Source organism: Diachasmimorpha longicaudata, chromosome 5, assembly GCF_034640455.1.
Source record: "Diachasmimorpha longicaudata isolate KC_UGA_2023 chromosome 5, iyDiaLong2, whole genome shotgun sequence".
Lineage (NCBI taxonomy): Eukaryota > Metazoa > Arthropoda > Insecta > Hymenoptera > Braconidae > Diachasmimorpha > Diachasmimorpha longicaudata.
The window spans coordinates 5,510,096-5,536,032 of NC_087229.1; the positions used below are offsets into that span (position 1 = coordinate 5,510,096).

Here is a 25,937-nt window from a genome sequence, read left to right on the forward strand (position 1 = left end):
CAAACTTGGGTTCTCCAAGTCTAGAAGAGCCCTACTCCTTGAGAATAATCGTATTTAATCACAAGGAAGAGTGTACAGAGGTGCTGAAGAGGGGAAGGATCAAGAGGAAAAACGTTCGTAGAGAATAGTTACAAGAGCAATTGCGATCATCATGACAACGGTAATAACTCAATTTTATTAGTAGTCCATTAGAGCGGGAATCGATGTACTTATCACCATTTTGCAATCACAGTAATTACATTGTGTTAACAATGTGAGACAACATGAGATGAAATTTTCAAAGGGACTTTTAGATCGTGAAATATTTTCAAAGTGATGAATCCATTCGCATGATCACATGTTTCTTCGGTACCCAATGGCATAAAATATCTTTGATTCCCGTTGTGCGGAAAAGTAATTTTATTGATTATAATAAACGAAGAACTTAATGTTATAATGAAGAATTCCTGACTTTTCATGACTTATTGATTTTTGATTTTATGATATCTTAAATTTCAATTCAATTCATTTGGTAAGAATCGCGAGAGATTTGTATTCATGAGAGGTAGTTATTAGTTATCGTAAGTAAATAATAATTTCTCATGTAATTAAGCGGTACGTGATAATGCTGTTGGCGGTAATTGGTACTTGCTACGCGGCACGCCTTGATAGTACGTACTTACCACCGGGAAGAGCAGCGGGAGCCGGTGGAGCCGGACTGATTCCCGGTCCAAGACCCAGTCCAGGTGGTGGTATTCCTGGGAGACAATCTGGAGGCGGAGGTTATGGAGGTAGTTACCTGTCTGTTACTTCATTTGTTTGTGCTATCTTGAATTAGATCATATCTGAAGACAACTAATGGTCTCTGTCGCAATGGTGTTACGTCTGCGGAAGAGTGCCACGATTTACATATCTCTTTGTAAGTGAGATTGAATTGAATTCAGGTCCAGGAATCGGTCGCCCTGGTGCTGGTGGACAGCCCGGTGGTGGCGGTGGTGGTGGCGGCGGTCTTGGTGGACCACAAATACCCATTCTTTCGTACACGAATGAAAACAATGGCGATGGCAACTATGTGTACAGCTATGAAACAGGAAATGGAATAAGTGTACAAGAATCAGGCCAGGCACAAGGTGAGTGAATTATTCATCAGTTGTCTCATGTTTCTATGCTTATTAGTAAAGATTTTTGCCAAAAAAATTGACAGAATGATCTAGCTATTTTGTTAGAGAATTCTCTTGGTTTTATAGTTAATTTTCGGTAAAAATATAAAGTTCATGAGGAGTGGAGTAGTAATGTTCGTGAGAGTGACATTAAATGAGATTCACCGTTCAGCAAATCAATAGATTGTGAACCTTCTGTGCATTCTATTGAAAAGAGATATTTTCTGCAGAAAACTCTCGCCATAAATGAAATATTTTTTCTCGCCAACTTGTCCGATGAAATCATTTTTTATTTTTTCATACGCTGCCAAAAAATAGAAAATTACTCATGATGATTCAAGGAATTTCTAACAGTGTAGAATTCGAAAGAAAATTTTCTGTCATTTTGTTTTTCAATTTTCTAAAACGAACAACGTATTTTAATTTGTTCTTAATGCAGGTGATAATGAAGCTGTCAGTGGTTCCTACTCGTATACCGGGCCTGATGGCCAACAGTATACTATCACTTACACCGCGGATGCCGATGGTTTCCATGCCCAGGGGGCACACATCCCGACACCACCACCTATTCCCCCAGAGATTCAGAGGGGAGTTGAACTTTCGCTCGCTGCTGAGGCGAGAGGGGAGAATCAGGATGGAGGTGCTGGACAGGGTCGTGGGGGTGGCTTTGGCGGAGGTAACGATGGAATCTCCCAATTAGATTTAAAAAAAATAGGATTCCAAATGAGATGGTCTTTTTCTGACAATTTTTCAGGACAAGGCGCTAGAAGCGGAGGTGGTTCTATCTACCAGGGGCCAAACTCCTACCAGACGAGCGGCAATGCTGGCTACCAATACTAAGGCAGATATAATTCAGTCATTGACATTTTCATGAAGCCAGACCCAGTACTCATTCCTTCGCTGTATTTTTTTCTATATATTATCCAATGGCAGACAGACTTGTGTACATAAACGATATATGCTCTGTATATCTCACTTCATGTAATTATAAGGGCGATGCTGAGTATATTGGCATTGCTCTTCTCCGATGCTTGTGATGACTTTTTTTTTACAGTAATAAAGTGTTTTGTAGAGAAAAGAGTCTTATTTTTCACACGTATATTTCTCGTTTTGGTTACATGGAGATATTGAACATATATATACAATAACTGCAACGTATTTGCACAGCGTAGTAAAAATGAAAATGATAAATGTTTTAATAAATAGTTCGGTCGTTACCGTCCGTATATAATTTCACCCACTAACCAGTTGCATTTATTGATTATTCTACACATTAAAAATCCATAAGGTATTTCATGCCAAATTTTTCCTTTTTGCAAATTTATCTCGATTTCTTTTCTACAATTGGGGGTGGAGAAAAATATTTTTAATTTTTTGTCAGATTTATTTGACAACTCGTTCCAAACGTATAATATTTGCCTTGTTTTCTAACGTCTGTAAGAATATTTCACATCCAAAGACTTGTAAATAGTATAGACTTAATATACTGGGTGTTATACATTTCTTCGATGTATAATCGAAATTGAGAGGTAGTTCTCATAGTCCCCCAACGGAAGAAAACGTCTTGACCAATTGCCAAAAGGGTGAGAGTCATTCATTGACTAATTTGACATACAACACCTTATATTAACAAAAATAAGGTATATATTGCACTCATTTAATCGAACACAGTGCATTTATTATTGACCGATTTCATTATAACTCTCGATGCTCATTTCATCAATTTGGTACTCCAAATCTTTTGTATTAGAATCATGCAATATTAGAAAAATAAATACTTTAATCATTAATACATTAGAAAACTGATGCATGTGAAAACTCTGTCATAATATAAATAGGGCATGGCCATTTGTACAAACAGTTCTATCCTCATAAATATAGGCATTAATTTTCCATTATATAATCTTTGCAGTGGTTGCATAAAGACCTGCATATCACAGTGGAACAATATAGTATGGTTACGTATATTTACGAAAATTAAATTGAACTTTCGTTTTTTGTCAATTCATTAATTGAAAGCCGAGGGTGAAACCAGCGATTCCACTCTGAGGATTCCCACTCCGGTATTTATACAAACATCTTGATGAAGAACAAGTTCATTTCTTGCCTCAAGATCTCTTTAGATAGGACATCGTTTATTGCTCTTTTTTAATGCTGAAGGAATGAAGAAAATTTTCCTAGAATAGTTTGGAAAATTCATGCATGTGCAATAATTCCCTTCCTGGTTTCAGATAAATTCTATTGGTCTCCTCACTTTTGTGGAAATGCTGGTGTCACATTCGTTATAGAATGAACCAAGAAATCTAGGCTTTGATTGTTATTGACCTTTTTGTTTCTTCCAGGGTCCCCACTATCTTAGCAGTCGATGGAAAATTTTATAGCGAAGCAGTCAATCGATTTATGTCGAGTTAACTTTATTTAATTTACAGAGTCTATTTGGAAAAGGGAGAAAGAAACATTTTTGTTGACATTCTCAGTCAATTTTTTTTATCACTGCCTTAGTGTTAAAAAATATTAACAGAAGGTGCTTCAAAAATATAATTAATTGAACTTTATTGACCACTTCGTCATTTTCATTGGTATGGACCATTCGAACACGTCTTAATGAGGCAGATTCGCAGTTTCAGATCTATAGCATTTTTGCTTTTATAATTTGAGTAGGAATAGAAGGTTTATAGACTATATATCTATGGAATGCTTGTGTAAACTATTTAAATTCAATGAGAATATTCTCAATTCCTATGGTAATTGTACCTAGAGGAGGGTTTTCTAAGCCTATTAGTACTTGTAGAAATTTTTCGTACTGATCGTGTCGAAATCCAACCTTATGCGTGATCATAATGTACAAATACCACGATTCAATACAATGACACAACTAAATAATAATGGAAAAGCCCATCAATTTACTCACTTTTGAGTATAAGAAGTGTTAAACATAGGCCCCCACGCTGTTGTTCTCCAGTCCTAGAGACACTTCATCATCCGTCCGTTGTTCATCATCAGATGCTCTTGCAAACTGGATGAACAATTGCTCAAGTGTTGATGAAAGAACAGCGAAATCTTCGATAGAGCTGTAATTATTTTTTAACTCATTCAGCAGTGCGTACATAAGCGTCCAAGTGGCCTTGGAATCTGTGACATGGTAATTGAGTAAACCTGGATTTTCATCCGTTAATTTACACGTCAATTTCTCATGAATTTTTCTTTTAATGGTCTCCACGTCTGCGTAATTGCAACTGGGGAAGAGTTTTACGTGAATATTGTACCCAGCGCCGAAGCGTTGTTTCAATTCTTGACTGGCACCAACGCAAACTAACTGACCTTTCACCATAATAACGAGTCGATTGCACAGTACCTCGCACTCCTCCATACTGTGTGAAGTGAGAATGAATGATTGTCCAGAGTCTTGACATGTTTTCAGAGTATTCCAGAGTGATCTTCTAGCTGCCGGATCCACACCAGTCGTTGGTTCATCCATCAGAACTAATGATGGATTACCAATGAGTGCAATTGCAATATTCAATCGTCTTTTATTTCCTCCACTGTACGTGCTACTGGCTTGTTCAGCGCACGCTGTCAGATTGAGTTTCCTAATCCATTTATCAACAACGTTGTGCACTTGATCCTCTGGGACACCCCGAAGCCGTGCGAATAAGTACAAATGATCCCAAGAGTTCAGAGCCCCCATAATGGCATCTTGTTGGGGGCAATAACCCATTTCCTGGAGATACTTCGCCCGATTATTCTCAATACTGAAATTCTTCAACCACATTTGACCACCATTACCCGATTCCTCGCCAATTAGCATTCTAAACGTTGTACTTTTTCCTGCCCCATTCACCCCGAGCAATCCGAAGCATTCACCCTCCTTCACCCTGAAACTGATTCCTCTCACAACGTGAAGCCCTCCATATCTCTTCCTCAAATCACTGACTAGGAATATGTTCTCATTTCCATCATCAGGAATTCCCGCAATTTTCTTCCTTATATCATCAGAAACGACTGCCTCCTCCTTGACTACCAATTCATCCATTTCTACGGTATTAACCTTCTGCGATTCATTTTTCCTGAACATCATGATGATTCTCTGGAGAATCCGCTGTTCAATTACTACAATAATCATAGAGAACAGAAGAAATGAGCCCAAAAGGTACACCAAACTCGGGGACAGACTCCGAAGAAGTTTATTAGAATTCTCATCGAAATAAGGAAATGGATCTTTGCATTCACCACCGCTGCACTGCCGATCACAGCAAGGATCCTTGATAGTGCACAAAACATTGATGAATTCGTCAGTCATCCTTCGACATCTGGCATTTTTCGACACCACTGTGAAAAATGATAACTGTCCATATAGGAAACTCAAAAGAGGGAACAGTTGCAGGATGCCACTGATCGCATCTCTAAAACCCTGGAAACTATCACTCCCCAAAGTCATTGCAGTGAGAATAAGTACCAAATCGGTCAATCCCAGAACTGCGGGAGCAATCAACTGCATTATTATTGCAGCTGTTAATGATTTCTTCAAGAAGCTCATACAATAAACGAATGGTAGCATACTCAATCCTAGAAGCAGCATCAGCTCCATAAATATGATAATTTCCGTTGAACCGTAGAATTTCGTTCCTAACGACTTATCGACTATAATGAATAAAGATAGAAGCAGTAGACAGGATATTATGTACTGGAAGAAATCAAAGAGAAACATGGAGGCCCAGTAGCCAAATTTCGAAGCTCCTGTCATGAGTTGTAGCTGTTTTACTCCAGAGCGAGCTTCATCGAGGGGCTGAGTTACATACAAAGCGATTGCTGGTGTTATACATATCATAATAGCCATAGTAATGATCCACCCATCAGATTCTTCTCGTTGCACAATGGCCCAGGGCAGGGGAATCTGCTGCGCCGAAGTTTCAATTCGATAGCTCTCGTTTTTGGTAAGAGCTTTCAGAAAAACATTCGAGAGTACATTCAATGTTACGGGAATTCCTCTGTATGCAGTCCCCGAGTAAAATCCATTGGCTGTCATCTTAGAACCGTTTTGCTTAAACTCCGCAGAGACTATGTATCTATTTTTGTACACATTAACGTCATGATAGGCTACTTTTAATAAGGCATCAGTGACAGTCGTAGTTGAGTTCTCTGGAATGGTCTCCACTTTTCCACCGAATTGATTAATAGTGTTCGTGTAGGTAAGACCCAAATCAGTGTCTGAAGACTTTACAAAAGCTGCGGGAGAGTTATAAGAGCTCAGACTTAATGCTACTGGTGTGTCATGTCCTGGAGTTGCCCCAATGACCGCCAACATTGCTGTAGATGCCAAACAGGGCAATAATAAGCTCAACCAGAATGTCCAGAGATTCTTCTGTGCTGATGTAAATTTCTTCCGGAGAAAGGCGGAAAAGCATTGGAGGAAATACTTCAGACCAACGACCTTCGTCCAACATTCATATTGGTCCCTCAACTCAACTGCATCGACGTCGTCCCTACTTACTCTCAGAAACACTTGCTCCAATGTAATCATTGAAACACTCATCCCAGTGATGCCCAAATCCTTTTGCGAGGACTCCAGATGATCCAGAGCCTCGGGCAATGATTCCACCTGGGGAATTGCTAGAACTACTTTACCCTCGCCTTGGTTCAATATTTCTGCTGATACTTTGATTTCTTGAATAACTCGAAAGAGATCACACCAGGGCTCGACAGAAAGGGTAACTTCTACCTGACCATTTCCGTATAACTTTTTCAGGAACATTGACGTTCCATAGCTCTTCAGTCTACCTGTATGCATTATCGCTATTCTATCTCCAAGGATATTAGCCTCCTCCATGTCGTGGGTACTTATGATTATCGTCTTTTCACCCCTCATTTTGAGAACAATATCCCAAACCTCGCGTTTACTCTGTGCATCCATTCCAGAGGTCGGCTCGTCCAGTATCACAACGTTTCCATCACCGATAATAGCCATAGCAAGACACAATCGTCTTTTCTGACCGCCTGATAATTGTTTAGGAATGACATTCCGTTTGTCGGTTAGATTTACTTTATTCAATAAAATTTCAATATCGGATTCTAAGGCGCATTTGGATTTATCACGGGCTTTCAAAGTTCCGAAAAACAAGAGATGTTGAAAGACTGTCAATTCTGGAAAGACCATGTTCTCCTGTGGACACAGGCCAATGTTATTCTTTATGCCGGATGGATCTCGTTGAATGTTTTTACCGTCTATCAGGATTACACCCTCTGTTAAATCTGTTAATCCTGATAGAATAGACATCATCGTTGTTTTCCCAGCGCCATTGTGGCCGAGGAGAGCTGTTATTTGACCTTTATAAAAGTCCATTGAGACTCCTTTGAGGGCCTCGACTTTAGATGTTTTGAATAAACCTTTTGTATATATTTTTTTCAATCCCCTAATTCTTATTCCTGGCTCAGACGTCCCTTGAGAATTTTTTTCAAATTCTTTACCCACGTTATTTGTTTCTTCAAAGTCAATTGTATTGCCATTGTACGAAAAATCGTCCTTTTTTCGGAAACATGCGAATGGATTTTTGCTCACTCCATATTTACCTGGAAGGACTCTGTGAATGAATACAGCTAAGTAAAAATTCAGGACAATGCCGATGAGGGTGAAGATCAACATCACTCCAACGCTTCCCTCTGCTGGTGCGTTTTCTGAACCGATGGAGAACATATTGGACCAGTGGATCCCGATGAGTTGTCTCTCTCGCATGATTATTTCTTCAAACATCCTTTGAAAAAGGATACTAGGGCAGATCAAACCAATGTACAAGAGGAATCGTCGAGTGGAGGTGACGGTAGTAAAGGCTGTAACATTGTTCAGGATGACAAGAAGCATAAACGTTGCGAGGATGGCTTTTGATGCTGAAACAGAGAATAAAAGAGCATATTCATTACATTTGTGCATTATTGTCCGAGGAAAATTCATCGAAATTCAACTTTTCCTCAAGTTTCGACAAAAAAATGAGCGATTAAATAAAATTGTGTTTTCCTGGATGGACGGCCATTCCTACTTTATTATTCAGAAAAATACATGTCTCACCGCAGTTACCGGTGCGTATTTTTCCTCCTTCCAAAAGCGGAGATCTACCATTCCAAGTGAATTTATCAAATTGCAGTAACATTATATTTTTCCACATAATTCTAGATAATTGTTTAAATATTATGTTAACCCGCTGTTTGCCTAACAATTCAACAATCAATTCTTCAAACAAAGCACATGGAAATAATTTTTCCGTATATCATCGTCCACTTACGTTTCCAAAAATACGATGACAAATGGTAACCAAAACTGAGCACATGGCAAAAATTGAAGAATAGCATCATCCATGTAATAAAGGGATTCCCGTGGGTTAAAAACGAAACCATATAACGCGGTGCAAAATGTTCCATAATGATGACAAAAGGGACGAGGTACAAAATGCTGAATAACGCTGCACTCGTGAACCAGCTGAAGAGATTCATCTTCGAAGTGACTCCATTGACAGACATTAGAATATTAATTCCAATGTGTTTTTCACTCGCGGGATAAGCGATCTCAATGCACAGAATAATTAAAAAAATGAATTGTATTATTGCTGAAAAAATCTGTCCCGTAATCTCTGCACCCGGAATTACTCTCATGTAGGGGGGATAAGGCATTTGCTGGATTGTGATATCGGCTTTGTTTCTTCTGAGCTCTGAGAAATTTGATGATACCCAGTTAATATAGGCTTCATCAAGACAAAGCTGCAAGGGCACGATGACAGATCTGCCAAGCATATTCGCCATGTCGCCATTCTCCTCAGGGTCGTACAGTATTTCCTCCACTTTCCTGTTGGTTCTGATTTTGTATTTGAAATGAGCTGGTGCAGGATCACCCTCACCACCAACAGTCTCAAAGACAATGCCGACCGACCTCCCAAAATAATCCCCAACCTGGTCCTTGGTGAGAGATTTTACCATAGTTTTCTCATCGACAGCACCACTGACATTCAGCTTCTGCTGCCATAGACACTCTCGCGTGTATTTCACTAAATTTGTTGTCGCATTTGTCTCCGGTGTGAAACGAAGCACGGCCAGCCCATATGCCGGTAACAGAATGTATTGTTTAGATTGCACTGGATAGTGGGTTGTGGTGTTCTCATACTGGGCTGGTCGGGTTGTGAATAGACCGACTGTTTGTCCCATGAGGAACAAACCAATTGGAATTATCAATTGCACTACGATAGTTCGAAACCAACATTTCGTGCGGACATGAAAATTTTTCTTCAAGAGAATGAAAAATATTCTCATTGTTTCGGCCATTGTTGAATTTTGTTAGTGAATTTTGAAGATCAATAATCAGTTGAATTTGTAATTTATCGTCTCGCTGTCACTGGTGATTTGTTTACGGTGGCTGGGATTCTCCTGAAACCGGGAAGATAATTGACACTTACACGATGAGGCCATTGATATTATTGCTTCCAGATTGTAAAATTGAAATTTTATAGTCTGACAAGTTTGACACTTCTAGTCTTGATGGATATTAAAAAACTTACAGAATTCCGTCAAGTACACGATATAGATGATTCAATTTTTTAAGATTTCTCTTAGATGCTTCGATTTTACCATTATATCAATTGACGTTAATGCAACGTGGTTATTAACGAGTGACTAACGTTTGTAATTTTAGTGCGACCAACGGAGTATTAATCAACGTGAACGCATACCCTGTCGCGTCATATGTGACCGTTTAGATTACGCAAAATTGAAGGTAAAAATATCAATTGACTCAAATTTACCGCGCACATAAATATGAAATTACAAATACTGAGGTCGGTTCTGAGAAATGGCTTTGAATTGCTTAGAAATTCGGACACTATTGATAAATTTATCGGCAGAATATTTGCCGTCAACCGTTTGCACCGCGACTACTATGACTAACACTAGTGTGGATTAGTTCATCCTACCAGTTCTGTGTTGTTTTCCTTCTTCCTTCTCCCCACCTCTCTGGAAATACTATAAACGATTAGCTGAATTTTCTGTAATGACTGTTCATTCGGATCTTTCAACGGAATACTCTACTACGGAAAAACCATTTGTTTAATGAATTTTTGAGGCTTCAAACTAGTTTTAGGTATAGTTTAGATATCTGTTCGCGTGTGACTTTAAAGAAATAAAAAATTCAAAGAAACACTAGAATAGATCGAATAGATCCCGGGACGAATTTGGATGGAATGAATTCACTTAGAGTACTTTTTTTAGAGTACTTCGTCTTTTTAAATTATCTTGAGCTCACCTTATCGAAGAGATATAAAGCATGAAATGGATTTTATCACGATACCAGGATAAACATTTCATAGGAAATAGATAAGTTAATCAGATCGTAATATAGGATAAGGTATTAAAGATATCAAAGCCCTCGAACTATTTTCAGTGTAGGCCTATTGTATTTTTCAAATGAAATACAACAGTTTTCATTTGAATTTTATGTGATCCCAAGTGTACAAACATTTTACACTGGTTTTGTTGTTTAAGAGAAATTCTACTATATTGAAATAAGACCCATTGAGTAGAGAAGGACGTGACTGACCTGCGAATAAAAAAATTAAACAGGAGCACCTCCGTTGTTTCTTTGTTGCTGTTCCTCACGCACATATCCATTGTTGACTTGCCCATTATCAGGTGCCCGAGCAAATTGAATGAACAACTGTTCGAGTGTTGAAGAGAGAACTGCAAAGTCTTCGATACAACTGTAATTATTTTTCAACTCATTCAGTAATGAATACATCAGCGTCCAAGTGGCTTTGGCGTCTGTCACATGGAAGTTGAGAAAACCAGAGTTTTCATCGGTTAATGTACATGTCAAATTGCTCTCAATTTTCTTCTTAATGCTCTCCACGTCTGCATAATTACGACTGGGAATGAGTTTCACGTGGATGTTGTACCCAGCGCCAAAGCGTTGTTTCAATTGTTCACTAGCACCAACGCAAACTAGCTGACCCTTCACCATAATAACGAGTCGATTGCACAGAACCTCGCACTCTTCCATACTGTGTGAAGTGAGGATGAATGATTGTCCAGAGTCCTGGCAGGCTTTCAGAGTATTCCAGAGTGATCTTCTAGCTGCCGGATCCACACCAGTCGTTGGTTCATCCATCAGAACTAATGATGGATTACCAATGAGCGCAATTGCGATATTCAATCGTCTTTTATTTCCTCCGCTGTACGTGCTACTGGGTTGACTAGCGCAGGCAGTAAGATTGAGCTTTCGGATCCATTTTTCAACGACATCATGTACTTGACTCGGCGGAATACCTCGAAGTTTTGCGAATAAGTACAAATGATCCCAGGTATTCAGGCTCCCTATGATAGCATCCTGCTGGGGACAATAACCCATTTCTCGCACATATTCCAACCGATTATCATCAATATTGAATTTTTTCAGCCACATCTGGCCACCGTCCGATCGTTCCTCCCCAGTCAGCATTCTAAATGTCGTACTCTTTCCCGCCCCATTCACCCCAAGCAGTCCAAAACACTCGCCCTCTCTCACCCTGAAACTAATGCCCTTTACCACTTCAAGTTTTCCATACTTCTTTCTTAGATCGTGAGCTAAGAAAACATTCTCGTTCTCATCATTGGGAATGTTATTAATTTTTTTCCGAACTTCATCGGCGACAATTGTTTTTTCCCTCATCACCAATTCATCCATTACAGTGTCAGTCTTATGCACTTTGTTCCCTGCAATTTTCCTGACAACTCTCTGAAGAAGTTGCTGTTCCATTATGAAAATTAACAGGGAAAATAATACGCATGATCCAGCAAGGTATATCATACTCGTAGAAAGATTGGGTGCACTGTTCGGTGGTTGTCTATCGAAATAGGAGAATGGATTTTTGCAGTCACCATTGGTGCACTGTCTGTCACAGCACGGATCTTTAATTATACAGGAAACAGCGATAAACTCATCTGCCATTCGTCGGCACCTGGCATTTTGCGATACCACAGTAAAATACGTTGCATGTCCATACATGAAACTTACAAAAGGAAATAGCTGAAAGATTTTACTCTGCACCATCCTGAAGTCCTTGAATATTTCATTTTTCCAACTCACTTCAACCATCGTGAGAATCATTTCCATTAGTCCTAGAATTGAGGGAGCGAGACCCTGGAAAATCATAGTGCTATTCAATGATTTCTTGAGAAAGCTGATGCAATAAATAAACGGTAGCATGCTCAATCCGAACAATATCATCAGCTCCATAAACACAAGGATTTCGGTCTCACCGTAGAATTTCATGTCCAACGACTGATCGACGAGGATCAATGAACCCAGAAGCACTAAAGTCGATATTATGTATTGAATGTAATCAAAGACAAACATGCAGATCCAGTAAGCCAATTTCGAAGCTCCAGTCATATTTTGCAGCTGTTTTATCCCAGAAAGAGCTTCATTGAGAGGCTGAGCGACATGTAAACCAATGGCTGGTGCTATGTAAACAATAATAGCAACTGTGATCATCCAACCATCAGCTATCTCTCTCTGCTGAATCGCCCAGGAGGATGGAATTTGCTGGATCGATGCTTCAATACTGTGGGAATGATCTTTGGTCACAGTCTTCAGCATCGCGTTTGACAGGGTATTCAACGTCAATGGAATGCCCAGGTATGCAGTTCCTGAGTAAAATCCATTGACATTCACACCCAATTGTGTTTGGTTAACCTCAGCAGAGACAATGTATCTATTCCGATAGATTCCGATGTCATCGTGAGCTACACCCAACAGAGCATTCGTCACACTCATGGTTGAGTTCGACTCAATTATGTTTGCACTTCCTCCCATTTGACTGACACTCTTTGCGTACATTCTACCAAAATCATCATCAATTGATTTAATGAAAGCTAATGGGGAGTCGTAAGACGCCAGTGTCAATGTAATTGGTATTCCTTGTGTTAGTTTGTTTCCAAATGCTGTCAGCATTACAGTACATGCTAAACAGGGTAACAGCAAACTCAGCCAGAATCGAAAAATTTTTTTCCGTGTTGTCGTGAACTTCTTCAGAGTAAATGCAAAAAAACACTGACAGAAATAGTCTAGACCTGTTGTCCTCTCCGGATAATCAATGCGCTCTCTAGTTTCGACTACATCATCATCATTCCTGGTTACTCTCAAGAAAACTTGCTCCAATGTTATTATTGAGACACTCATTCCAGTGATACCCAAATCCTTTCGCGATGATTCCAGATGATCCAGAGCCTCTGGCAACCTTTTCACCTGAGGAATAGCCAGAACAATTTTACCCTCGTCATGGTTTAGTAATTCAGCAGGTATTTCGATTTCTCGAATAATTTTCGAAGGTTCACACCAGGGCTCGACAGACAATGTCACTTCCACTTGACCATCTCCATAGAACTTCTTCAGAAACATTGATGTGCCGTAACTTTTTAATCTCCCTGTGTGCATTATAGCCACTCTATCACCAAGAATATCAGCCTCCTCCATATCGTGAGTACTTATGAGTATCGTCTTCTCACCTCTCATTTTGAGGACAATATCCCAAACCTCGCGTTTACTCTCTGCATCCATTCCAGAGGTCGGTTCATCCAGTATGAGAACATTTCCATCGCCGATAACAGCCATAGCAAGGCACAATCTTCTCTTTTGACCGCCTGATAACTGCTTCGGTATGAAATTGCGTTTCTCGGTTAAATTCACTTTATCTAATAAAATATCAATTGCTAAATTCAATTCGTCCTTCGTTTTGTTACGGGCTTTCAAAGTTCCGAAGAAGAAGAGGTGTTGATAGACTGTCAATTCGGAAAATACCATATTTGCCTGTGGGCAGAGGCCGATGTTGTTTTTTATGCTGGATGGGTCCCGCTGGATGTTTTTACCATCTATGAGTATCACTCCCCCCGTTAAATCTGTTAATCCTGATAGAATAGACATCATCGTTGTTTTACCAGCGCCGTTGTGACCAAGTAGAACTGTTATCTGTTTCTTGTAAAAATCCATTGAGACTCCTTTCAGTGCATGCACTTCAGATGATTTAAATAAACCCTTTGTATAGACCTTTTTTAATCCTCTGATTCTTATTCCTGGCTCGAAAGTCCCCTCAGGGATATTCTCGAACTCTTTTCCGCTACTATTCGTTTTTTCAAAGTCTATTTGATCCTCGTCGTGGTGAATCTTGCTCTCATTTCGCCGACAGGAGAACGGGTTGCGACTCACTCCGTATTTACCTGGCCACATGGTATTAATGTAGAGAGTCATGTAAAAATTAAAGAGGATACCGATGATGGAGAAGATCAACATCACTCCGAGACTTCCTTCGGCTGGGGCATCCACGGACCCAAGTAAAAACATGTTTGACCAGTTGATGCCAACAAGTTGACTTTCGTAAACTGTTATTTCGTCGAACATTCTTTGCAGGATCGTCGAAGGACATATGAAACCAATGTACAGGAAAACGTGGCGTGCGGCAGCAGAGGTAGCAAAATTGGCAATATTATTTAATATAGCGAGGAATGTAAAGGTAGCAAAGATGCCATTTGATGCTGGAACAAATAATAGAGAATTATCTTGAGGTGATACTTTCGTTATCATAACGATTATTAGTAAGATTGTTTGACAAGTCCGTTTGATGATGATCATTTGTTGGAACGATATTAATATAATAGAAGTTCTGAGCCTGGATATATGTATTTGATTTTCTGTTCAATTTTTTCCTGCATGAGTCTACGAATGACAAGCGGAAGCGATTATTAACTTGAAAGGCACATGCAGACGAAGTATAGAACTCATCTTTTATTGTGGATTCCAAATTAACATATCGATCGCCATCTTTGAACCAGATTCAACAACGAAGTGCAAGTATCTAGTAATAATCAATCTCATCAACCGCCTTATCAGAAGCCATACGTCATGTTGAACTTACGTTTCCAGAAATACGATGACAAATGATATCCAAAAGAGAGCATGTGGCAGAAGTTAAGAAATAACGCGATCCAAACAATAAGCGGGCTTCCAAAGGTCAAGAATGGAATAACATCTGGTGGCATGAAGTGCCTCATGATCAGCACAATGGGGGTGAGGTAGAAAGTACTGAGCACCGCTGCACTTGTGAACCAACTGAAGAGATTCAGCTTCGCCGTAACTCCATTGACAGACATGAGAATATTGATTCCAACATATTTTTCGTTAGCAGGATATACAATCTCGACACAGAGAATGATCAGGAATAGGAATTTAATCATCTCGGCGAAAATTTTTCCTCCAACCGCCGTTCCTCTGTCAACCTTCGTGTACGGTGGATAGGGCATTTGCTGGATTGAGATGTTTGCGATGGGCGCCACAGGTGCTGAGGACATTTTCTGTGAAGTCCAGTTGACGTATGCCTCGTCCAGACACAGTTGAACGGGTACCGCAGGAGACATGAAATAATTAGCCATGTTTCCATTCTCCTCTACATCATACAAATTGTCCTGCAGGCCAAAATCGGTTCTGAATTTGTACTTGAAATTAGTGGGTATGGAATCATCAATAGTCGTTTCAAAAACAATTCCCAAAGATGTGGCAGTAGAATTTCCAATTTTGTCCCAGGTAAGATCCTTCACCATTGTATCTTCGTCTGTAGCTCCATGCAAGATAAGCTGTTTATTGCCTAGGCACTGTTTCGTGTTCGTTATCAAATTCATTGCTGCACTTGTATTCGGCGTAAAACGAAGCACATTCAGCCCGAAAGAATTAAAGAGAATATTTTGTCTTGATTGAATTTCATAATATGTCGTATAATTAATTTCTTTCGCTGAATTATCGCTTAATAATCTGACAGTCTGTGCGATAAGAAAGAAACCGATTGGTAGCAGTATTTGAACAATGATGGTACGGATCCAGCATTTTTTACGCACTTGAAATGCCTTCTTGAGAACAGTGAGAAATATTCTCAGTGTTTCATTCATGGTGGTTATCTCCTATTTGGATTTTAATGTTCCGACGGTGATTGAAAATTCCGTAATAGCCAAACGTGGAGGATACGTCGGCTTAGAGTGTTATCTGCAATCGAAAATAGTTAGGGATAATACCGAGCAACCTTCAACCATTTCGATTCTCGATTGTTCCGTTGCTTAAAAACGAATGTCGAGTAAGTTTAATTTTGAAAAATCATTCAGTTCTGCACTGACGAAATTCGACATATTAGAATGACACTTTACAATTGTTCAAGTTGAGTTTCTAGTTAATTAATGTATTTTCCTCACACGGAGAGGAAGAGTTCAAGAAAAATTACGTGGAAGTTTCGTCATTCGCAAATGAGAAATTCGAAATTTTTATGAGACCTTCGTTCTTGTATGCGAATTATGGAACTTACGCGTATTTTCTATTTCGTTCCGTAGTTCGGAACCAGCCAGACTGAATATAAATCCCCAAATATGTCAAACTTTAGTCACTCCACCACCACTTCGGTTATTAAATTGCAAATCTGTCAAATAAAACTTATCCTCATATCAATAAACAAATATCAGTTGCCATTGTTTTACTTGCGGAAATCTGCAGCATGGCTTACCACTTTTATTATCAGTCCGGCTTCAAAGAAATACCGATAACATCCGATACATTGTCTACTGACTTGACGTGTATTACCTTTGAACATTGAATATGATTGCGGAAAAGACTGGAAATGACAATGTCAGTGTATAACGGATAAAGGATTCACAGAAATTACATCACCAGTCTAAACAATTGGAAAGCCACGTGTAGATTTCAAATGCACCTATGGCAACTGATAAAATGATTTTTCACACTGAGTTCTTTGATCTATTGAATAATCATGAAATTATAATTTCAAATTCATATACCAAATCGTGGCCACGGCGTGCGCTGATACAAACACTGTAGACGATTAAATCATGGCACCTCTTTATATGATATCCCTTCCTACGGTCTATCGATCAGTGTTATCAACTTGTCACTTTTTTCGAGATGCGAATAATATTGAGTCACTGGGGTATCTACCTAGAAACTGCCCATCGGTATTTGGAAAAATTTGTCAGCACAATGCGATCATCGCAATCTTTAAGGATCACTTCTAATTATGACTAAGCAGCCACGTGGCTGCTGCACTCGCACTTACTGAAAGTTGCAATTATACTGATACATTTATGACAGAAGTGAACGCCTGGGAAGAACAATTTTGCGAAACAGCCTATTAAACGAAATGGGCCTCGCTTTATTGATTCTGTTATTCTTCGAAATATGCGCTCAGAGGGCAAAACCAGGTGCTGGATCATTTAAACGAGAATATTTATTTATTCTTCATTCGGATACGTATCAGTGAGGTATCGTTAACTGTTGAGGTAGAGGCGATTCAGCCAAACATTTTGCAAGAAAGCTGAAAAATCACTCGGAAAAAGCAGCGGTTAGCGAATGTTCAGAAAGAGGAGCAAGCCTATGCAGAGGTCTGACGTTATGGCAAATTATCAGTTAGTTGCAAATTCAGTGGTCAATAAACAAACCTCTGAAAATATTTCGATGGACATAAATCTGAAAATTCGATGATTTTTACACGTGAATTCTTTTATGTCTTCATTGGTATAACAGAAACACGTGCAATTTCATGACTGAAAATATGACAATTCCAGTTCTTTTGAGACATTAAATTAAACTTAAATTATGGATAATCCTCTGATGACGAATTATAAGCTTCTTGGAACAAACTCATAATCGAACACAATCTTGACGATAGAGTATACATTAATCGTTCATTGAGAACGAAATTTTATGTTTCAATAACAGTAGTTTATCTGTGTTCTTATCGCTACTTAAATAATTAATTCCAGTAATAATCATAGTCTTCGTAATATTACTGGAAGTGGAGTCGTTGGTGCGTCCGATGACGCATATTCCTTTGTTTTCCAAGTTTGTATTTACAATAAATATAATATAATTGGGCATCTGCAATGAAGCCTTTAAAATCTCTTTGATCATTCCCTCTCTCTTTCCCCTGTGAGCGGATAATAAATGATTCGTACTTTCTCAGTGGGTGTCATGTAGTAACATATTACGCATAGCGTGGATACAGCACTTTACCTGATGATCGCTGTTGTCACTCTGATAAAGAAGTCGTTAGTAAAATGCATTCCTTTCCGTATTAGTGACCAAGGATAAAGCAACATTTAAAAAATCTGGGGCTCAAGTCAAAAATATATTCAGTTGGATTTATATTCCAAATTTGTTTTACTTCCGTTCATTGGAAGGCCAGATATTAAACAAAAAATTTACTCACCTCTAGATATGAAAAGGTTTAAACAGGCGCTCCTCGAGTGCTCTTCTGCCACCACTTCTTCGGCACGTTTCCGTTATTTTGAAGAGCATCATCAGGTGCTCTGGCAAATTGGATGAACAGCTGCTCCAGCGTCGAAGAGAGTACAGCGAAATCTTCAATACAACTATAGTCACTCTTCAACTCATTCAGCATCGTATACATGATAGTCCAAGTGGCCTGTGGATCAATGACATGATACCCGAGAAATCCCGAATTTTCGTCAGTCAATTTACACTCCAAGTGGGTTTCAATTCTCCTCTTAATATGTTCCACATCGCTATAGTTTCGATTGGGTGATAGTTTCACGTGAATATTGTAACCAGCGCCGAAGCGTTGTTTCAATTCTTGACTAGCACCAACACAAACCAGCTGACCTTTCACCATAATAACGAGTCGATTACACAGTACCTCGCACTCCTCCATACTGTGTGAAGTGAGGATAATTGACTGTCCCGAGTCCTGACAGATTTTTAAAGTATTCCACAATGATCTTCTAGCTGCTGGATCCACGCCAGTTGTCGGTTCGTCCATCAGGACCAAAGACGGATTACCAATGAGTGCTATTGCAATATTCAATCGCCTCTTATTTCCACCGCTGTAAGTGCCACTGGGTTGTGCAGCGCACGCAGTAAGATTAAGTTTGCCAATCCATTTCTTAACTACATCATGTACCTGATCCCACGGAACACCCCTAAGTCTGGCGAATAAGTACAAATGATCCCAACTATTGAGAGTCTCAATAATTGCATCCTGCTGGGGACAGTAACCCATTTCCTCCAGGTATTTAATCCGACTATTTTCTATATCAAAATCCTTCAGCCACATCTGTCCGCCGTTGGGCAATTCCTCCCCAGTCAGCATTCTGAATGTCGTACTCTTACCAGCTCCATTGACCCCAAGCAAACCAAAGCACTCTCCCTCTTTCACCCTGAAACTGATTCCCTTGACCACCTCAAGTGCTCCATAATTTTTTCTCACATTATGAACAAGAAACACATTTTCATTATCGTCCTCAAAGATTCCATTAATCTTCTTATTAATCTCATCAGCAACCACCGCCTTTTCCTTCATCACCAACTCGTCTATTCCCATAGTATTGGCCTTCCACGATTTTCTTCTTCTCATCTTCATAGTGAGCCTCTCAACAAACTGCAGTTCAATCACAAAAACAATAGCGAAGAACAAGAAGAACGAGCCAGCCATATAATACATACTAGTGCTGAGACTTGGGACTTCCTCGAAGGGGCTGTCAACAAAATAGGGGAATGGATTTTTGCAATCACCGTTGGAACACTCGGCCTCGCAGCACTCGTCGATACTGATGCACGCCACTTCAATCAATTCACTACTCATTCTCCTGCATCTTGCATTCCTGGAGACCACTCCAAAGAAAGATACGTGCCCATAGGTGAAGCTCAGATACGGAAACAGTTGGAAGAGTCTGCTCTGTACCTTCCTGAACATCTTGAAAACATTGTTATCCCAGGCAAATGTCACAGCGACGAGAATCATCTCGACGAATCCAAGTATCAGTGGTGCAACACTCAAGACGTTTATCGTGGCATTCAACGTCTTCTTGAGAAAGCTAGCCATGTATACAAATGGTAGCATACTCATTCCAAACAGTACCATCAACAATAAGAACACAAAAATCTCGGTTCCTCGATAGAAGTGAGTTCCTAATGATATATCGACCAATATGAACGTGGCAAGCAACAGTAAGCTTGATATGATGTACTGTGACATATCAAACAAAAACATGGAACCCCAGTACGCAATTTTCGAGGCTCCAGTCATGTTTTGCAACTGTTTAACCCCAGAGCGAGCTTCCAGGAGAGGTTGAGTGACGTAAAGTCCAATGGCTGGTGCGAGGAATACAATGATGGCTAGAGTTATCATCGGTCCATCAACACCATCTGTTTTGGCAATCGCCCAGGACGATGGAAGCTGTTGGGCTGACACTTGAATCCTGTAAGACTCGTCATCAGTCATGGCTTTTACAATAGCATTTGAAATAGCATTCAAGGCTATAGGGATTCCCAAATATGCTGTGCCTGAGTAGAATCCATTGGCCTTCATGATGTCACCGGTTCTGTTAAATTCAGTTGAGGTGATGTATCGATTTCTGTAGATGCCAATGTCTCTGAAAGATGCTTGTAGCAAGGCATCAGACACCGTTAACTTAGAGTCTGTCTCAATTATGTCAGTTTTTCCGCCAAATTCCCTGATTCCAGTTGCATACATGTGTGCCAAGTATGGATTTGATGATTTGACGAAGGCTCTAGGATAGCCGTAGGCATCAAGGGTCAGCGGAGTGGGACTATCACGAGGTCCTTTCTCTCCGTATGCCATCAACATCATTGTGCACGACAAGCAAGGCATCAACAAGCTCAACCAACAGGTCCACGGATTCTTTCTCATAAATATAATTTTCTTTATCATAAAGGCTTTGAAGCACTGTGTAAAGTATGAGAAACCTGTTACTTTGTGTGTAGATCGAATTGGATCATTAGAATCCACGTCATCAGTGTCCTCTCTAGTTACTCTCAAAAATACTTGCTCCAGAGTTATTATCGAGACACTCATTCCTGTAATTCCCAGCTTCTGTTTCAGGGACTCCAGCTTATCCAGGGTTTCTGGCAATGACTCTGTCATAGGAATAGCAAACACCATTTTTCCCTCATCTTGGTTCAGTAATTCTGATGGAATTTCTATCTCCTGAATGACCTTCGACGAATCACACCACGGTTTTACGGATAATGTCACTTCCACTTGACCATCCCCATACAACTTCTTCAGAAACATTGAAGTTCCATAACTTTTTAATCTTCCTGTGTGCATAATTGCTATTCTGTCTCCAAGGATATCAGCCTCTTCCATGTCATGTGTGCTTATTATTATCGTTTTCTCACCCCTCATTTTGAGAACAATGTCCCAGACTTCTCGTTTACTCTCTGCATCCATTCCAGAGGTCGGTTCGTCCAGGATCAAGACACTGGCGTCACCTATTACAGCCATGGCAAGGCAAAGTCGTCTCTTCTGGCCTCCTGACAGCTGCTTCGGAATAAAATTACGTTTTTCTTCGAGGTTGACTTTATCCAATAGAATTTCAATTTCTTCTTCCAGCTCTTGCTTACTCTTCTTCCCTGCTTTGAGGGTTCCAAAGAAACTGAGCTGCTGATAGACTGTTAGATCCGGGAAAACCATGTTCTCTTGGGGACATAAACCGATGTTGTTTTTTATAGCGTCAGGGTCTCGTTTGATATTCTTGCCGTCTATGAAGACTATACCTTCGGATAAGCTAGTAAGACCTGAGAGAATAGACATCATTGTGGTTTTTCCGGCACCATTGTGACCCAGCAGAGCTGTTATCTGGCCTTTGTAGAAGTCCATTGAAACTCCTTTCAATGCATAGACCATTGATTGCCTGAACCAACTTGTTGAGTACACTTTCTTCAATCCTCTGAGTCTTATTCCTGGCTCTAGACCTCCCTCGGGGACATTTTCAAATTCTCGCTTTATAATTTTAGTCTTTTCAAAGTCTATTTTATTCTCGTCGTCTTCGACTTTGTGATGCTTTTGGAAAAAGAACAGGGGATTTTGACTGACTCCGTATTTACCAGGACGCACTGCATAGATATAGACGGCCATGTAGAAATTGAAGAGAATGCCGATGATGGAGAAAATCAACATTACTCCGATACTACCTTCACCGGGAGCATCTAGGGTACCGGTTACGAACATGTTGGACCATTTCGTACCGATGAGTTTACTCTCATAGACTGTTATTTCTTCGAACATTCGTTTTAGGAGGATGTTAGGGCAAATTACACCCACGTAGAGTAGAAAGTGGCGGAACGCCAGACCGGTGGCAAAACGGGCGATATTATTCAGGATTACCAGGAACATGAAGGTGGCAAATATTCCGTGGGATGCTGGAAGGATGAAAAAACAAGATTAATTGCATAGCCAATGAATTTGTTTTAAGAAAAAAAAGCATTCTTAAGTGAATGAGCTACTTTTTAATAAATGTCAACATTCAATTCAAGAAGTTGAAAATTTCATTACTCATTATCTACTTACGTTTCCAAAAATATGATGACAGATGATATCCAAATGCGAGCACATGCCAGCAGTGAATAAACAATACCAGCCACACGATGAACGGATTGCCATACGTCAAAAATGGAACAACTTGCGGTGGCATAAAATGCTTCATAATCAGCACAATTGGAGCCAAGTAGCAGGTGCTAAAAATCGCCCCACTCGTTAACCAGCTGAAGAGATTCATTTTTGTACTCACTCCGTTTACAGACATCAGAATATTGATTCCAATATATTTTTCATTTGCCGGGAATGAGATCTCAATGCAGAGAATAATGAGAAAAATAAATCTTATAATCTCTGCAAAAGTGTCTCCCCCAATAGCAGTTCCTCTATCGACCCTAGTGTAGGGTGGATAAGGCATTTTCTGAATTGATATTTCAGGTTTATATTTTTTGACTTTCGATGTACTTGTAGAGGCCACCCAGTTGATGAAGGCTTCGTCTAAGCACAATTGCAATGGAACTATGGGCGATCCCATTAGAATGTGATCAGCAAGGTTCCCATTCTCCTCCGGATCGTACAGATCTCTTTTGAGGTCGCTGCCCATTCTAATCTTGTATTTAAAATTATTTGGAATCGAATTGTTGACAACAGTCTCAAAAACAACACCCAGTGCATCAACATGATCCTTGTTAGCCACTTGATCCTTGGTTAAATCTTTTATCATAGTCTCCTCAGTGAGAGCACCATTTACATTGGACTCTGGAAGCTGCAAGCACGTACGGGTGTAGTGCATCAGATCAATCGTTGCACTGTTCTCTGGTGTAAAACGAACTGTTGTGTCTCTATGAATCATACCCAAGAGCTCTTGTTTAGATTCAATCTCATAGTAGGTAGTTGTATTGATAAATTTAGCTGAATTATCAGTCATCAATCGGACTGTTTGGCCGATTAGAAAGAGAGCTATGGGGATCAGTATTTGGGCGACCAAGGATTGAACCCAGCGCTTTTTGCGAACCAAAAAGTTCTTCTTGAGAAGGAGCAAAAATATTCCGAGAGTTCCTGCCATTTTAATATTCCTTTTCAGTTCTGATTGAGATTCATTGGATTTAGTACTGCGAGATTCAGGTATCAGGTAGTTCTTGAATTAAGTAGTACGAGAAGAGATGTGAGGTTGCATCTCATCTGAAATAAAAAACATCGATTAAAAATTTTTATTTATTACGTCACAAGTTTTTTAACATTTGGTCGTTAACAAGTTTATTTTTCAACTAATTCACCTATGTACTAGGAGACCTCGTTTTTGGCTCAATTCCTTCTGCTGATTTTTCCTTATGTTAACTTATTCGTACCTTGGATTTGTGTGCGTTGAAGAGCTCGTTAGCATCGTAGCTGTCTATTGATTTATCCTCTATTATTTACACCGGCAATTACGAGAAGCGATACGTATTCAAATAATATTTCTGCGAAGTGTTGCCATCAGCATTTTCGTCCACGGCATTTGGCTGGATCTTTCAAAAGTATCACAAAAAGGAAAAGCGTTATGACAAAAAAACGTTTATGGCTTTTGCCATGGGATTTTTCATTTATTCTAATTTGATTTATCTCGTGTTTCTGATAGGGGCAGCTTTATCACCACCAACAACAACAAATATTTGCGGGGGTTCGCATGAAAAGGAAGTGTCGGCATAGTAGTAGGAAATAAAATTTTTCGTGGAAACACGAAATTTCCGAGTTCGTGACAAATCAATTTGATCAAACGATTTGAACATTATAAAGTGTAAGATAATGAGATTTTTACGCGCAAGCGCGTGATTCGATTGGGAATTAATATGTGAATGCATTGCGAAAAAGGAATGCGTGGAACTCAGCAGCTGGGAAGGAGAAATCACTTACTAAGTTTATCACCTCAAAACACGTCATCAATATTACTCCATTAATTCGAAAAAAATTCAGTAACAATTATTTGACGCCCGCCGACGGCGAGAAAAAAATCAATCTGATAAATAAAATGGAAATTCAGAAAATTATTCAATACATACTTAGATAGTAACTTGAAAATTTCCTAATTTGACGCAGGCTAAAACGCAAAAAACTCACCGACTTCAACATCAAACAACTTCCGGATTTAATTGTAGGTTCACTAGTAATTACACGGGGTATTTAATTTTACAAAATCATGTGAAAAATCTCTGCCAAATATGAAACAACATTAATCGAAATTTATTTAAAACGTTGACAGGCTATTTAAAGAGTGGATGACCCGGCTTTATAAATAATGAAACGAACTAAAGAAAACTGCTTGTGGTAGTTTGCATTCTATACCATCTGCCTGAATTGGTATTCAATACCACTTTCAAAGTCAAATGTTGACGATGCAAAAATATGATTCGTGTTGGGTTTCTATGGAAACATGAGTCACTTGCCACCAGTTTTTATCAAATATCCATAAGGTCACATTGCGAAATGGCAAACAATAATAACTGAAAGTTAATGAAGCCTTGAAAATAATTACTATAAAACTTGTGGAAATCTTATGTAATTTTTTCAAGAATTGAAATCTACGTATCACAAAAGATAAATGAGAAGTGGAGTCATGTGATTAAATGATTTTCTAATTAGCAGTCACTTACCACGTAGTTGACAAGGAGCTCTTTGACACAACGGCTATCCACAAACGCGTTGTTTCTCGATGCTTTCTCTTTGTTCCTTAACCTACTAACTGTCCATATCACTAAGTCTCCCTGTTTTTGTTGCACTGATAACTTCATCCACAACACAACAGCCGAAGAACTGTCATCGATATTACTACATTGAATCGGGTGTTTCTGATAATGACACACTCGCACGGGAATGAGGATGAAATGTGCAACGTAACAGAGCTACACCCATTCACAACAGCCGTCATTATCACGGTGACGGCATCGATAGTTCGGTGGGAAATATAGATATCCACTTCACCATCAGTGGCTACAAGAATTTAAAAGTTGTTGTTGTATAGGTGGATATTTGTTATTATCACAAATGACAGCTGAAGCAATAATCGTTGAGCCATTTCTAAATTTCGATGTATTTTCGACTATTTAATAATCCAGCGAATTCAGTGAAATTCGAGTTCAGACGGTAGCTCACGTAGTTTTCCAGAGCTGAGAAAATCAAAGCCATCCCGAATTTTGGCAATTTTTTCTGTAAATTTCCTAAGAGCCGAGGGCAAAGCACAAAGTACATAAATCGACTAGGAGCCATTTTCAGATATTTAGAAATATCGTGAACCGTTTGGGACACACGATGAAGTTGAACTGAGCAACATCACCGGCAATGCTTATGAATTTTGTATAAAAAAAAAATATATACCCAGTGGTAAACTAAATCATTCATTAGCATGATGTACCGAACTGCAGACCATCATAACTATTTCAAAAAACTGTCGATATGTATTCAGGAAAAT

The 25,937-nt window shown here is 39.4% G+C and overlaps 2 protein-coding genes across 2 annotated transcripts; one reads left to right on the forward strand and one right to left on the reverse strand.

Moving 5' to 3' along the window:
* On the forward strand, window positions 1-8,027 carry LOC135162969 (pupal cuticle protein 20-like). Its single transcript, XM_064121984.1, has 5 exons — window positions 1-160; window positions 593-770; window positions 924-1,109; window positions 1,579-1,815; window positions 1,894-8,027. Exons 1-5 carry the CDS (start codon window positions 152-154, stop codon window positions 1,977-1,979), a joined length of 696 nt encoding a protein of 231 aa, XP_063978054.1. The 5' UTR covers window positions 1-151; the 3' UTR covers window positions 1,980-8,027.
* LOC135162614 (uncharacterized) lies at window positions 2,221-25,386 on the reverse strand. The gene is made up of 8 exons (XM_064121264.1): window positions 25,123-25,386; window positions 23,842-24,000; window positions 22,526-23,674; window positions 18,428-22,377; window positions 15,059-16,094; window positions 10,729-14,678; window positions 8,414-9,452; window positions 2,221-8,021 (listed from the first exon to the last, which is right to left on the reverse strand). The coding sequence occupies exons 3-8, from the start codon at window positions 23,556-23,558 to the stop codon at window positions 4,069-4,071; spliced, it is 14,961 nt and encodes a 4,986-aa protein (XP_063977334.1). The 5' UTR covers window positions 23,559-23,674; window positions 23,842-24,000; window positions 25,123-25,386; the 3' UTR covers window positions 2,221-4,068.
* Window positions 25,387-25,937: the final 551 nt, after the last annotated feature.

Coding starts and splice junctions, on each gene's coding strand:
- LOC135162614 (XM_064121264.1), bottom strand. CDS start 23,558: ATGGCAGGAACTCTCGGAATATTTTTGCTCCTTCTCAAGAAGAACTTT. Junction 22,378..22,525: donor GTCATCATATTTTTGGAAAC/GTAAGTAGATAA, acceptor TCATCCTTCCAG/CATCCCACGGAATATTTGCC. Junction 9,453..10,728: donor ACAACGGAGGTGCTCCTGTT/TAATTTTTTTAT, acceptor ATTCACTAACAA/AATTCAACAATGGCCGAAAC.
- LOC135162969 (XM_064121984.1), top strand. Junction 771..923: donor TGGAGGCGGAGGTTATGGAG/GTAGTTACCTGT, acceptor AATTGAATTCAG/GTCCAGGAATCGGTCGCCCT. Junction 1,816..1,893: donor TGGGGGTGGCTTTGGCGGAG/GTAACGATGGAA, acceptor ACAATTTTTCAG/GACAAGGCGCTAGAAGCGGA.